General features: G+C 39.1%; 1 protein-coding gene across 5 annotated transcripts in view; it reads left to right on the top strand.

Moving 5' to 3' along the window:
- The window catches only part of RPS6KA5 (ribosomal protein S6 kinase A5), a 198,988-nt gene that overhangs the window by 71,044 nt on the left and 113,851 nt on the right, over positions 1 to 14,093 (top strand). For all 5 annotated transcript variants that reach the window (XM_028851750.2, XM_001088246.5, XM_077941612.1 and 2 more), the window contains exon 3: positions 11,042 to 11,260. In XM_028851750.2, the coding sequence (XP_028707583.1) occupies positions 11,042 to 11,260 (219 nt within the window). The remainder of the gene's footprint in view (positions 1 to 11,041; positions 11,261 to 14,093) is intronic.

The raw sequence follows: 14,093 nt of genomic DNA, 5'->3' as shown, positions 1-14,093 counted from the left end.
TGTCCAAGTATGGGAGAAGAAGGTGTTTAAATGTACCTGTGGGTGTGCATTATCAGTAATTCTAATAATGAAGTGCAGCATGAAGGTCTCAGCTAAAGACTTTAGTATTCTCTGAATTTTCTTTTTTTTTTATCATATATGGTCATGTACTTTGAAGAGCTGGTGTGGTCTTGTCTTACCTTGACAAAAAGGAAAAAAGAAAAATTTTGCCAGGTAAGAGTAAAGGATGCAGCCAAGTTGATTCACTCTTCTGGTTTTGGTGCTTTCACACGGTTGTAGAGTACTTGAGTATCGAGGATGATGTGGAAGACTCAGGTTTGCATCTTGACACTGTGGTTGCTTACTTGAGTTTCTTGAGTTAATCATATGAACTCTGAGCTCAAGTCCCTTTGGCATAAGTTATTATAATATTACCTATCTCACAATGTTCTTATAAGATTAATAAGATAATGGATATGAATTGCCAATTACTAGATAACCATGGGTTGTGGTTATTTATTGAACAGGGAACTCCATTGTAAAACTGTAACCTAAATTGAAAAAACAAAATTATTTAGGACTTACTTATAAGAAGAGATTATTTATTTGTTATTTTATATAGTCACTTACTTTATTAGCATCTCTGGGAGTAATTTCAACTAAAGTGATATTTTTAATAATAAAAATTTAACAAGTGAGAAAATACCTCATAAATGAAATGTTGTTAATTGCAATTTTGTTAGCATTTATGAGAAGTTGATTTGTATGTTATCTTAAGCATAACATGTCAAATTGAAAGATTATATTTCTTTTTCTTTTTCTTTTTTTTTTTTTTGAGACGGAGTCTTTCTTTGTCACCCAGGCTGGAGTGCAGTGGCATGATCTCAGCTCTCTGCAACCTCCGCCTCCCAGATTCAAGCAATTCTCCTGCCTCAGCCTCCTGAGTAGCTAGGATTACAGGCGCCCACCACCACGCCTGGCTAATTTTTGTATTTTTAGTAGAGATGGGATTTCACCATGTTGGCCAGGCTTCTCTCAAACACCTGACCTCAGGTGGTCCACCCACCTTGGCCTCCCAAAGTGCTGAGATTACAGGTGTGAGCCACCATGCCCAGCCTCTTATTTGTTTTCTTTTAACAATTCAAACATCGTAGATTCTGAATCATCTTAGTGTATTGTAGGTTAACACTCCTCTGCTAAGATATACATGATACGAGTAATCAAATGTTTTGATCACCTGACACATAATAAATGCTATGTAAGTTTTAGCTATTTTGTTTTTCAGTTTTAGCTGTTATTGGGGAAGCTGAAAGGGAATGTAGCTCAGCTTCTAAAAGAGTTAATGTAGTACATTACCAAGCTTTCAGATTAGCTTTATACATAAGTGAATATCATTTCTTAATGAGTATTTTTTGTAAAGCCTAAAATGTGTCCTGCAGTAAATAGAGAAATAACAACCACCAAAGGTCTTCCTGGTTTCAGGCCTTGCTGGTGCATTTATTTCCACTCTACAGCCAGAATGATTTTTCTGATGGGCAAATTTGATTCTGTCACTTTTCAATTTAAAACTTTTCATTTCATTCCCGTTGGTCTTGGGATTCATTCATTTGTATTTACCAAGAGGCAAACACTGTTCTGGGTGCTGGAGGTAAGAGTAGTGAGTATTAAATATGTATGTGTTATACACACACACACACACACAAACCATACAACATAGAACCTTGTAAATGGAATAGTATGGAGCTGGTCTTCATGTAATGCAGAGTTATTTCTGAGTTTATGAAACCTTGGCATGAGTGCTGGCAAAGTGTAGAAATTCTGAAGGCCTTGCTTATGATAGTGTCTAATAAGCAATAACTGTTTGTGCCTACCTTGGTCCCTCGCGTCCTCTTAAGAAGTTCACTTTTTCCTTATGTGGATTTCCTTTGTTGTTGTTGTTGTTGTTGCTGTTGCTGTCATCTAATCAACAGTAGACCTCGTAAGTTTGCTCTGTGGAAATACTGGTTTCCAGTTGAGGCTGTCTTTGGGCTGCTTACCCCAGCCTTAAGTGCCATCTTGAAATGTAATGTGTGATATTTCTTTACTCATTGGTCCTAGACGCTATGAATATTCCTGATAAGGTAGCTTTTTTTCCTCCAACCTTTTTTTTTTTTTTTCAAACTACAGATTTACAGTAACACATTTCATTTATTAAATGAGACACACTTGTTTCTCATGGGTAATTTGTTACTAGAGGGTGCTATAAATTGCACTAGGCAACTTAAAGACGTTGCTACTTTTTGATGACATGATAGAGGGAAAAATACTTTAGTTGAGTCATGTAAAAGACTGTTTTAAAAAGTATGAGGACTTAGTCATCATTTGTCATTTTATTCTTTTAAGTGTTTGGAAAGTATCCGTATTAAAATAATACCTTTAAAAGCATGTATTCATTAAATTGTCAAAATTGTCGTTCAAAAAATTTATAATTTTGCATTTGTGTATGTGTATATCCACTATACCTTATGCTTCAGTGTAAGCCTACAATATTTATGTAAGTCTTAGAGGTTAAATGTTTGTGATGTTTTATGCCATAGTAAGAAGATGATTCCATATGAAGTGTCAATTGACATTGTCTCTCTGGTATAAATACAATTTTATTTATTATCAATACTGTGTTAGGTCATGTTAGTTAGAAGCAGAGCCCAGGACATGGATTTGGGCATATGTGATTTACTGCAGGAGCGCTCTCAGGAGAACAAGAGTGAGGGAAGGAGGGTGGTCAGGGGAGGAGCCTAAACAAGCTTGTGGTCCAAGCAGTGGTCTGGATTCAGCCTGGACTCATGGGAAGTTTTGGAGCAAGAGCAAAGAGGCAGGCCTTTTATACCTGTGTTAGTCATTGGCTGCAGGCTGCTTGAGTGAGGGTGGAGTAGAGAATGATGGCATATAACCTTCCGGGTGTGGCGGTCCCTGTCCATTGGAAGTCTTTCTCCAGCAGCCAGCACTCACAGCAGCTGGACAATAGGTGCCCCGGCCTATAAAGGGGATCTGGCAGACACCATCAGCACCCACCACAGATGGTCATTAACTCCAGCAGTGAAGACATCACTATTTCGTTAGGAAAACAGCTTGTCTTCTGAGATATAAATAGAGAATTATTTATGAATATGCTTCTTAGTCTTCTTTTGATTCCTGTTTTATCATATTTCTTTTTTAGTAAGATGCTGTGGTAATCATGTTTACCAGATTGAAATAAGCACACCGGGAGGCATAGCTAGTATGGTTGATGACCAAGTCACCATTTCACAAGATTCCAATAATCTGGAAAGATGAATTTTCACAGTGATTAATGTGATTCTTCAGTTAGTAGAAATTCTCTCGTATGACACAGTTGGTATGTGTAGGTAATTTTAAAAAGTTGGTTCAAGTGGGAATCATTTAAAAATCATTATATATTTTTTGAACATTTTTTACTTAAAATTTATAAGAATACTTCACTTGTGAATCTTTGGATGTAAGCACAGGACTCTGAGTATAGGTTCAAAACAGTGGTTTATTTTGCATAAACCATGGTTGAATCCATATCTAAAAATAACAGTTTCAGATTCTTTAGAGTGAGAACTAGACACATTTGAAGTAGTCTGAGTACAAAATCCTTTTAGATTTTCACAGTTTCCCCCTAGCCTTTTATAGTTGTTTCACTCACACCTAATTTTTCAGCAGTTCCTTTCTTCAAAGTGTTTTGTTTATATCTAGTCCTTTCAAAGCATTCATCCTCATTTTTCTTTTTCACATGCACATTTCAGTGGTTTATGTAATATTTAATGAATTTGCATAATAAGAATAACAGATACAACAAGCAGAAACAGGCAAAGCAACAAGTATCAGTGACTGGCATGAAACTGCATGGGTGCAGAAATACACAGGTAAACTAGTCATACATTGTCAGTGTGCAGTGGGTGTTTTCAGAGGGAAAGGGGAGTATAAGACTAAGTTAGTGTTAGGAGCTGGCTAAGTAGAAGTCATTTAAGAGTGTTTCTACTGTATTTTTTTAAGTGGTAGTTCAAGTTCAATAGTTAATAAGTTTGTTATGAACCCAAAGTGCAGCATGCCTAGAATGTTTATTCTATTCAAGGTAATTTTAAGCTGCATTAACAAAAGTTTGAATGAAAGAAAACATTGCTCTCACCTTGGTTGAGCAATTCAGGTCCTAGTGAGAACAGCATGTCCAAGTTGAGCACCATAAGGAAGGACATAAACCAGGGGCCTCTGAACAATGGCTCTTATTCCTGGCTCGTGGTTGCTTCCTTCAGAATAATGCATGTAAATGTGTACACACACAAAATGTTGCATGCATTTAATAATGTTACATTTTAAATTGATTGTTTTTACAAATTTAAAATATTTTTTAACAAATTAACTTCATACCATTTTAATGTAAAAATTAAACACGGCCGGGCGCGGTGGCTCACACCTGTAATCCCAGCACTTTGGGAGGCTGAGGTGGGCAGATCACCTGAGGTCGAGAGTTTGAAACCAGCCTGACTAACATGCATGGAAAACCCCAGCTCTACTAAAAATACAAAATTAGCCGGCGTGGTGGCTTATGCCTTGTAATCCCAGCTACTTGGGAGGCTGAGGCAAGAGAATTGCTTGAACCCAGAAGGTCAAGATTGCGGTGAGCCGAGATCGTGGCATTGCACTGCAACCTGGGCAACAGGAGCAAAACTCTGTTTCAAAAATAAAAAAAGATTAAAGGCTACTTATGAACATTTTTAATAAATTCAAATTTTGCAAATAAGTGAAAAGATAAGTTTATGCTCAAGAAGACTACTTTGGCTTGGCTTTAAAAATAAGGTGGAATTCTGCAGTGGTTTCTGACATGGCAGCATGAATGTCTTCTTGTTTTAAAACTGTCAGTCATTTTTAACTTTTCTTTATTATAGCAACAAGTGCTTAAAACCTGGTTCACAATAATTGTGGTAAATGGAATAAGAGCCACACATTTGGAAAAGCCAGCTGAAAAGAAACCTACTCCAAGGAACCAGAAATTTTTCTGTGATACTTCCTTTGGTTCAGTTTATATTATTTCTTGTCATTAAGCCACTGAAATCATTATCAACAAAGATTGTTGACATTTTGCTATCTACATCAGGTAGAATAGAATTATAAATCCGCATTTCAATTTGAACAGAAGTGACCTTTATAACGTATCTGCAGTGTTCTTCCAACCTATAGAAAGCTATCTCCAGCTTTGGAAAAATTTACGTAGTTGATCCAGTTCTCTCTTCTGAAATGGCTGCTTAGCTGAAAGAGCACAGACGTTTTCCGCAGCATTCAAAATGGTGTCTGTAGGGCCATGAATTGAAAGATTTACCTCATTCATGTGGTCTCAAATATCAGCCAAGCTAAATCAGTAAGTAATCATTCCTATCATTTGTTCTTAGAATGTACTTTCCCTCAAGCTCAAAAAGTAGAACCTGTACCTCGAGTTCAATCAAACACTGCAGGACTAGTCCTCTGGAAAACCAGTGAACTTCGTGATCTTAGGCCGAGTGCGGTGGCTCACGCCGGAAATCCCAGCACTTTGGGAAGCGAAGGTGGGTGGATCACCGGAGGTCAGGAGTTCGAGACCATCTGGCCAATATGGTGAAACCTCATCTTTACAAAAAATACAAAAATTAGCTGGGCGTGATAGTGGGCGCCTGTAGTCCCAGCTACTTGGGAGGCTGGGACGGGAGAGTCGCTTGAACCCGGGAGGGAAAGGTTGCAGTGAGCCAAGATCATGCCACTGCACTCCGGCCTGGGCAACAGAGTAAGACTTGGTCATAAATAAATAAAGTGTGTTTAGAACTTCATGTTTTCTTTTGCTCTTCTTTTCTCCATTCCCCTTTCCCCTCCCCTTCCTTCCGTTTCCTTTTCTTTCCTTCTTTCTTTTTCTTTCTCCCTTTCTTTCTCTCCTTTCTTCTTTTTTTTCCCCCTGAGACAGGGTTCGCCCTGTTGTCCAGGCTAGAGTGCAGTGGCATGATCTCGGCTCTCTGCAACTTCTGCCTCTTGGGTTCAAGCGATTTCTCCCACTTCATCCTCCCAAGCAGCTGGGACCACAGGCACGCCCCACCACACCCACATAATTTTTTGTATTCTTTGTAGAGAAGGGGTCTCCTTGTGTTGCCCAGGTTCGTCTCAAACTCCTGGGTTCAAGTGATTTGCCTGCCTGTGCCTCTCAAAGTTCTGGGATTACAGACATGAGCCACTGTGCTCATACCTTACTCGTATTTCTTTCTTTTTTTTTTTTTGAGATGATGTCTTGCTCTGTCCCCCAGGCTGGAGTGCAATGGTGTGATGTCAGCTCACTGCAACCTCTGCCTCCTGGGTTAAAGCGATTCTCCTGCCTCGGCCTCCTGAGTAGCTGGGATTACAGGCACCCACCACCACGCCCAGCTAATTTTTGTTTTTGTTTTTGTTTTTGTTTGAGATGGAGTCTCGCTGTGTTGCCAAGGCTGGAGTGCAGTGGCACGATCTCGGCTCACTGCAAGCTCTGCCTCTCGGGTTCATGCCATCCTCCTGCGTCAACCTCCTGAGCAGCTGGGACCACAGGCACCAGCCACGATGCCCGGCTAATTTTTTGTATTTTTTGTAGAGACAGGATTTTACTGTGTTAGCCAGGATGGTCTCCTCCTGACCTCGTGATCTGCCCACCTCAGCCTCCCAAAGTGCTGGGATTACAGGCATGAGCTACTACGCCCAGCCAACTTTTGTATTTTTAGTAGAGATAGGGTTTCACCATGTTGGTCAGACTGGTCTCGAACTCCTGACCTCAGGTGATCCACCCACCTTGGCCTCCCAAAGTGCTGGAATTACAGGCGTGAACCACCACGCCCAGCCCCCTGTTCATATTTCTTAACAGAGTATCTTGAAAAGACCTTAGCTCTGATGTAGTTGAAAAGATTAACAGCTGCAGACATGACTTCTGTGAGGATTGCTAATTGAGCATTTCATGCCATTGCATGTTGATGCAGAAATTAGAGAGTTATACCTATGAAGGCGTGAAGGTAGTTTTTTTTACCGAAGCAGCTCCATCCAAGCAGGAAGTACTATTGTTTTATCTTTCTTTTTCTTCCTTTGGAGATAGGATCATGCTCTGTCACACAGGCTGTAGTGCAGTGATGCAATCATGGCTCACTGCTATCTCAAACTTTTAGCCTCGAGTGATCCTTCTACCTCAGACCCCCAAAGTATTGGCTTTACAGGCATGAACCACTGAACCCAGTCCGTATTTTGTTTATCTTTTTTTTTGGCCAAAGTAGTTTTCACTATGGTAGTCTTTGCAGTTTCTTAAATAAAGATACTTTAAAAATAAGATTACTCTAATAATGTCAGGGCACATATAATGAATGAAAGGCAGGAGTTGGCTGCACTTGCGGGCAGTCATTCATCCAGTTGCAAACTAAAAGAAAAGAATATTGCAACCAATTCCAGTTTCAATAGCCACTCTTGAAACATTGGAGAACAAAAAGGTGGTTCTGGAATAGATAGCATTATTCAACAGAAGGACTACTTTACTTTCTTTCTCTGCTCTGAGCTCTAAACTGGCTTAACCAGGTAAGGTGACTTCAAGATCTCTCCAGTACGGAATGTGTTTTCTCCCCATTCGGCAGTGTGATAAACAGTCTTCTGGGTGCTTTAAAAACAAAACTGTTTGGAGGCAACTACGTTTTAGTTACACAGCCTTCTTAGAAGTAAGATCGTTATCTGAAATACTTACTGTTTAGAATGTTGTAAGGCACTCCTTGAATGTTATTGATAATAAGCAACTACTGGTACTTACTGTGTGATGAAGCATTGTAGCTTAAATGTTAATCATGGCAACTATAAAAGTAAAAACAAAATATTTATGAGCTTCATTATAGTTTTTCCCTGACATTGTCTGACAGATGAACACAATTGCATTGGCAGCGTACGTGGTCTTTAATTCATATTATTGGGAAACTTCTGGATGTTCTCACATGGCAAGGATGATTGTGTATTATTTGACCATATAGAGTGTAACATAGCAATCAGGCTGATTTTATATTATTTGATCGTATATATTGACATCCTACCTCATGCATACTTGGAGTGAAATACAATAGTTTCTAAAGTAACAGAAAGAAATCAAAGAGAAAAATATTTACAACCCCACAGAACATATCAGTGGAACCTCTTAGTGGTGAGAGGTCTCAGAGTCATCTTACTTTGAGATTGGTTGAAGGAGGAAAGAGTATGGAGATGGCATGATAGTGTTTTTAAATATTTAAAAGATTATCTTAAGAAGAGTGATATTCTTTTTTAAGTCCAGAGGGTATAGAAGGACAAATGAAAATTATAAAAAGTCCTGCTTCCAGTCAATATAAAGAAGGTTTTCTTTCAGACTGAGTTTCACTCTGGTTGCCCAGGCTGCAGTGCAATGGTGCAATCTCGGCTCATTGCAACCTCCACCTCCCGGGTTCAAGCGATTCTCTTGCCTCAGCCTCCTGAGTAGCTGGGATTACAGGCATGGGCCACCATGCCTGGCTAATTTTGTATTCTTAGTAGAGATGGGGTTTCTCTGTGTTGGTCAGGCTAGTCTCGAACTCCTGACCTCAGATGATCCACCTGCCTCAGCCTCCCAAAGTACTGGAATTACAGGCATGAACCACCACACCCGGCGATATAAGGAAGATTTTCTGATAGAGCCTCCCATCAATAAAATGGGCCATTTTGCAAAACTTCCTCCTCTTGGAGGTAGGAGCACTGGGTCCATCCACTGTTAAAACAGCTAACTTGCATTGTGACTTCTGTTTAATCTCTGGTTCCCTATTTATTTGCCTATGAGGTCATTCACTTAAGTGAAGCAGCTGGACCACAGGTAAGACTGTGGGCCCAGGAGTCAAGACTAAATGGCAAGTGTGATCTTGGACAAGTGACCCAACTCTTCTCTACTTCAGTTTCTTCATTTATAAAATGGAGATAATAGTTCTCACCTCCTTATAGGAGTGTTGTCAAGAATTGAATGAGTTAATATATATCATAAGTGCCTGACAAGTACTCAGATGTTAGATTCTAACACCCAGCAGTCTGTGTGTCACATGGTCAACACCTATATTGAGGGCAGATGTAGCAGGAAGAAGCTGAACAGCCATGTTTCAGTGATGTTGTGGAAAGAATTCCTGGTTTTGAGAGCATAGGTGGATTTCCTGATTTCTAAAAACCACAGTGCTCTGGAGATAGAAACCTGGGATAACAAGAATTTAGGGTAGGTGCCATGTGTATGTAAGGAACGCAGAAGTTGCAGGGCTGCTTGTGGAAGACTTTACTTTCTCCTGAGTTTATATAGTGGCTTGCCCTGTTGGAAGGCATAGTGCATAGTATTTTCTGGCTTCATTTTGTTGCTTCTGAATAAACATTTTTTTATTTTTATACTCTAATTTGTTAGGTTCCAGAAGTTGTCATTGCATCTTTTTGGTTCACTTCTGGCTCACTAAGGTCTCAACCTATAATTATTGTATTTCCGATGATATAATACACAAACCTTTGTGAACTTTTTCTGTGCCCTGGAATGTGTTCAGTATGTTTACAGTACTGGTTATATTAAGATCCAGAATGTCTGATTACTTGCACTTGTGAGGAATCACTTTTTGGTTCATTTATAGTTCAGAGTGTGGTCCCTGGAGTCACACTCCTTGCATTTGAAGCAGTTCTGCTGCTTCTTGCCTCAGTCTCTGGGCCAGTTCTGTAACTATTCTGAACACATTTCCTCATGCGTGAAGTAGAATTGCTAAAAGCACCAGCTTCACTGGCTGTTGTGAGGATTAAGTGAATCAATATGTTTAGTGCAGAGCCTGGCATCGGCAAGTCCTTAATAAATGTTGGCGCTCCTTCTTGGGATTATTAGTCTTTCACCGATCTCTTGCACATTGTGTGTTGTTACTAATCCAGTTACCAAAGTACGAAACTGAATAACATACGGAGTACAAGAGCCTTCCCTTAAAGCTCCCTTCTTCTAGTGGGTGGATTACAATAGAATTAGGTGGTAAATACCGTAGAGTGTGAACGCTGATCTGGGCCCGAATTCAGACTAACTCAATAATGATCTGATTAAAGCATTTAAGAGAGACTGGACTTAAACATCCCAGCAAGCATTTGCCTTTTAAAACAGATTAACTGTAGCGAATTGATACCTTGCAGGGATGAAGTAGGGGACTCACCTTTTCATTCCCAAAGTGTTTTTGGTTTTTTTGCCTTCCCTTCTTCCTCCCTCTTCCTTCCACTTCTTCCTGCCCTAGCCCACTTCTCTAAGAAAATAAATGCAGAGAACCTGCTCTGCCCACAGGCACAGTGCCCACATGACCCCAATTCCTCCACCTGGAGGAGGGGCACCACACATAGGATTGTGCCCAATAGAGTCCTTATTATGAAAAGTGTGGCAAGGTTGACCTAGTAAGCTGTAGATTATTGCCCAGAGATGCAAAAGGGCTTCTGTCTGTATTGTATGCAATTTAGGATCTTCTCATGTTTTAAGTCTGAAGATGTCTTTTGTTCATGTAATGTCAGCTTATGTTGCTTTAGGCTTTTTTATAACTATAGAGGAATAATTGAGGCATTTGATTTATATGTGTGTGTGTGTGTGTATATATATATATATATGAAATTCTTATTAAGAACTGCCTTCATTTATCTACATCAGTAACAAATATATATATACCTCAAAGTTTTATGATGCCTAAAATGTCCTGGTTGTTCCAGAATTGGATTGTGGTTAGTTGGCCATAATAACAGCTAGTTTCCTACAGCTAAAAATATTGAGGAGAGAATAACAGTAAAAGAGTAAAAGCATAATTTTGTCAGCAGTGGCTAGATATGTAAACATTGAGGGTTAGACCTAGAAATATATTTGGTATAAAATTGAAGAAATCTATCAAAGAACTATTTGAACTGGTACCAAGGATGCTTTTTCCTTTAAAGAGTATATTTTTTTGTACATTAAATAAATTTAGTTCTACTAAATTGCCATTTTGCCTGTGTAGCATTTTAATTCTTTTTGTTTTTTTCTTTTCATTTTCAGCTTATGGAAAAGTATTTCTAGTTCGTAAAATAAGCGGTCATGATACTGGAAAGCTGTATGCCATGAAAGTTTTGAAAAAGGCAACAATAGTTCAAAAGGCCAAAACCACAGAGCATACAAGGACAGAACGACAAGTCCTGGAGCACATTAGGCAGTCGCCGTTTTTGGTGACATTACATTATGCTTTCCAGACAGAAACCAAACTTCATCTCATTTTAGGTAAGTGTCAGTTGTTATCAGACTTTTTATGAAAGCATTTTTCTTTGGGTCTTAAGTTATAATGTTCTCGAAGGGCAAGATACTACGGACTTAGAAGAAGTGAAATATTTTGATTCTCATTCTTTGTGGTGGCATCTCCTGGAATATCATGCATTACTCTGGATTTGAGGCCTCCCATTATGAAAGAATTTACATACTTCTATTTCACACTCTTTTCTTAGTCTTTTTTTCTTTCTTTCTTTTCTTTCTTTCTTTTTTTTTTTTTTTGAGACAGAGTCTAGCTCTGTCACCCAGGCTGGAGTACAGTGGTGCAATCTCAGCTCATTGCAACCTCTGCCTCAGCCTCCTGAGTAGCTGGGACTACAGGCATGCACCACCATGCCCAGCTAATTTTTATATTTTAAGTAGAGATGGGGTTTCACCATATTGGCCAGCCTGCTCTCGAACTCCAGAACTCAAGTGATCTGCATGCCTTGGCCTCCCAAAGTGCTGGGATTACAGGTGTTGAACTGCCAATCCCAGCCCTTCCTTTATTAATGTTAAGAAACATTTGAATTGTTAGGGGTATCTACCTCCCTGGGCAGTATGCTTCTGTTCAAATGTGAGGAACTGATTGGTGAAGTGGGCCAGTTTCTGCTTTAGAAGTTCTCAGAATGAACAGGTTTAGGCTGACAAGGGGATGTTCGTGGAAACCAGTAATGGGGGAAAATAAAAAAGAAAGAAAATACTTCTGTTCCTACAGATGCTTTGCATTTCTGGTGAAAAACTTGATTAGCTACTAATCAGTCAGCCCTTTACACTCCCATTTCTACCCTAAGCACTTTCTGAATCCATTTCTTTCTCAAATAGAACTGGACCTTTATATATGATCTTTGGAAAAGTCCTCAGCACACATTACCAGATTGCTTTGCAGAAAAGTTGCACCATTTTCTGTTCCCACTAGAGAAATGGCAGTGCTTCTAGTATTCTACCATTGTTAAAGATTTCATCTGTGACCATTTTGGTCCTGTGCTTGTGTTAATTTGCATGTATGTGATATCACTCTCTTCTAGAATTATGGTAAGGATTAAATGAGCTGGAATTTCACATAGTGCTTTGCAAGCATTAGCTATTTCTTAAGTGCCTACAGTATGCCAGCTTTTACACTAGGTGTATTCCATAATATTACTGACCCACACAAAGACACTGCAGGATCCTCTCATTAGTGATGTCAACATTCTGGAAGCTATATGTCTTGAAGTTACATATCTTGTGTGTGCTTGAAGATTGGAGCTCAAGTCTGACTTATTCCAGTGTCTGTCTTCTGTTTCCCTAAATTGCTGCCTGTGTTCTTTAATTACTGGTAATACAAACTGGTTTTTTAAATATACATTTGGCCATTTTATTGAATGCTTTTATTTTAGGAATTATATTTTTACTAATGATACCTAAGATTGCATTCACCTTTTGAGCCATGATGTTACACTTCATGCTCATTTTGCAATGCTTACCATCAATTAACAATTCTAAATCTTTATTCATGTAGGACACACTCTCTTCTCTCCTCTTAGAGTCCCCGTTAATGTTACCATTTGCCTGTTGTTCCAGTGAGTCCATATCATTTGACCCTTCATTCTGCCTCCTGTGTGTATCTGCTATGTTATTGATTTTTTTCATAGATATGTCTTCAGTATCTACCCACATGAACAATAAGACTGTTGTGGGTGACAGAGCATTCTAATGCAGCGGTTTCAAACATTTTTAGTGCAGGACCCTTCCCTCAAATGAACAAACAGAAATTCAAGTGGAAAACAAATGGAAAGGAGTAGCTCTGCTTGTATCTGGGCCTAAGGGTACCAGGCCCTACCAGTTTATTTCTATTCTTTACCCTAGAATAATTTCCAGGAAAGCCTTAGGAAGTCCATGAGGACTGTTTGAGAAATGATTATCTTTTCAAGTTTCTCCCTTGATAATAAACTCATAAAAGTTAAATCATGTGTCTAAGGTTGTCTGAGTCAGAAGCTGTTAAGAAAACAGGTTCTTGGACTCTGCACCATTATGTGCTATCCTGCCCCTTCCCTTTCTTTCTCCTCTCTTCTTTTTTTTTTTCCTGTTCTGTTGACTATACTCAATGAGCATTTTTAAATTATTTAACATTATAATTTTTATGAAACATTTTAAATTTAGAAGTAGATAGATATGAGTGAAATATTTTGTATTTGACTAGAAAACAGTAGTCCTTAATCATGTTGCTTTTTCATTGTTGGCTCTCCATTACTTTTGGTCTTTGTCATTGGCCCTAAATAAACAAATCCAAAACGAAACAAGAAAACCCATTTCTTGTGCTAACTCAAAAATGGAACGTGAACTAGACAACATATTCATTCCACAGTGAGTGAGGCGTTGCATTTAGAAATAATGACCTTCTATACCCAAAGGATTACAAATTATGCTGCTATAAAGACACATGCACACGTATGTTTATTGCAGCAGTATTCACAATAGCAAAGACTTGGAATCAACCCACATGTCCATCAGTGACAGATTGGATTAAGAAAATGTGGCACATATACACCATGGAATACTATGCAGCCATAAAAAAGGATGAGTTTGTGTCCTTTGTAGGGACATGGATGCAGCTGGAAACCATCATTCTGAGCAAACTATCGCAAGAACAGAAAACCAAACACCGCATGTTCTCACTCATAGGTGGGAACTGAACAATGAGATCACTTGGACTCAGGAAGGGGAACATCACACACCGGGGCCTATCATGGGGAGGGGGGAGGGGGGACGGATTGCATTGGGAGTTATACCTGATGTAAATGACGAGTTGATGGGTGCAGCACAGCAA

Source organism: Macaca mulatta, chromosome 7 (genome assembly GCF_049350105.2).
Source record: "Macaca mulatta isolate MMU2019108-1 chromosome 7, T2T-MMU8v2.0, whole genome shotgun sequence".
NCBI classification, from domain to species: domain Eukaryota; kingdom Metazoa; phylum Chordata; class Mammalia; order Primates; family Cercopithecidae; genus Macaca; species Macaca mulatta.
This window is presented reverse-complemented; position numbering and strand designations above follow the sequence as displayed.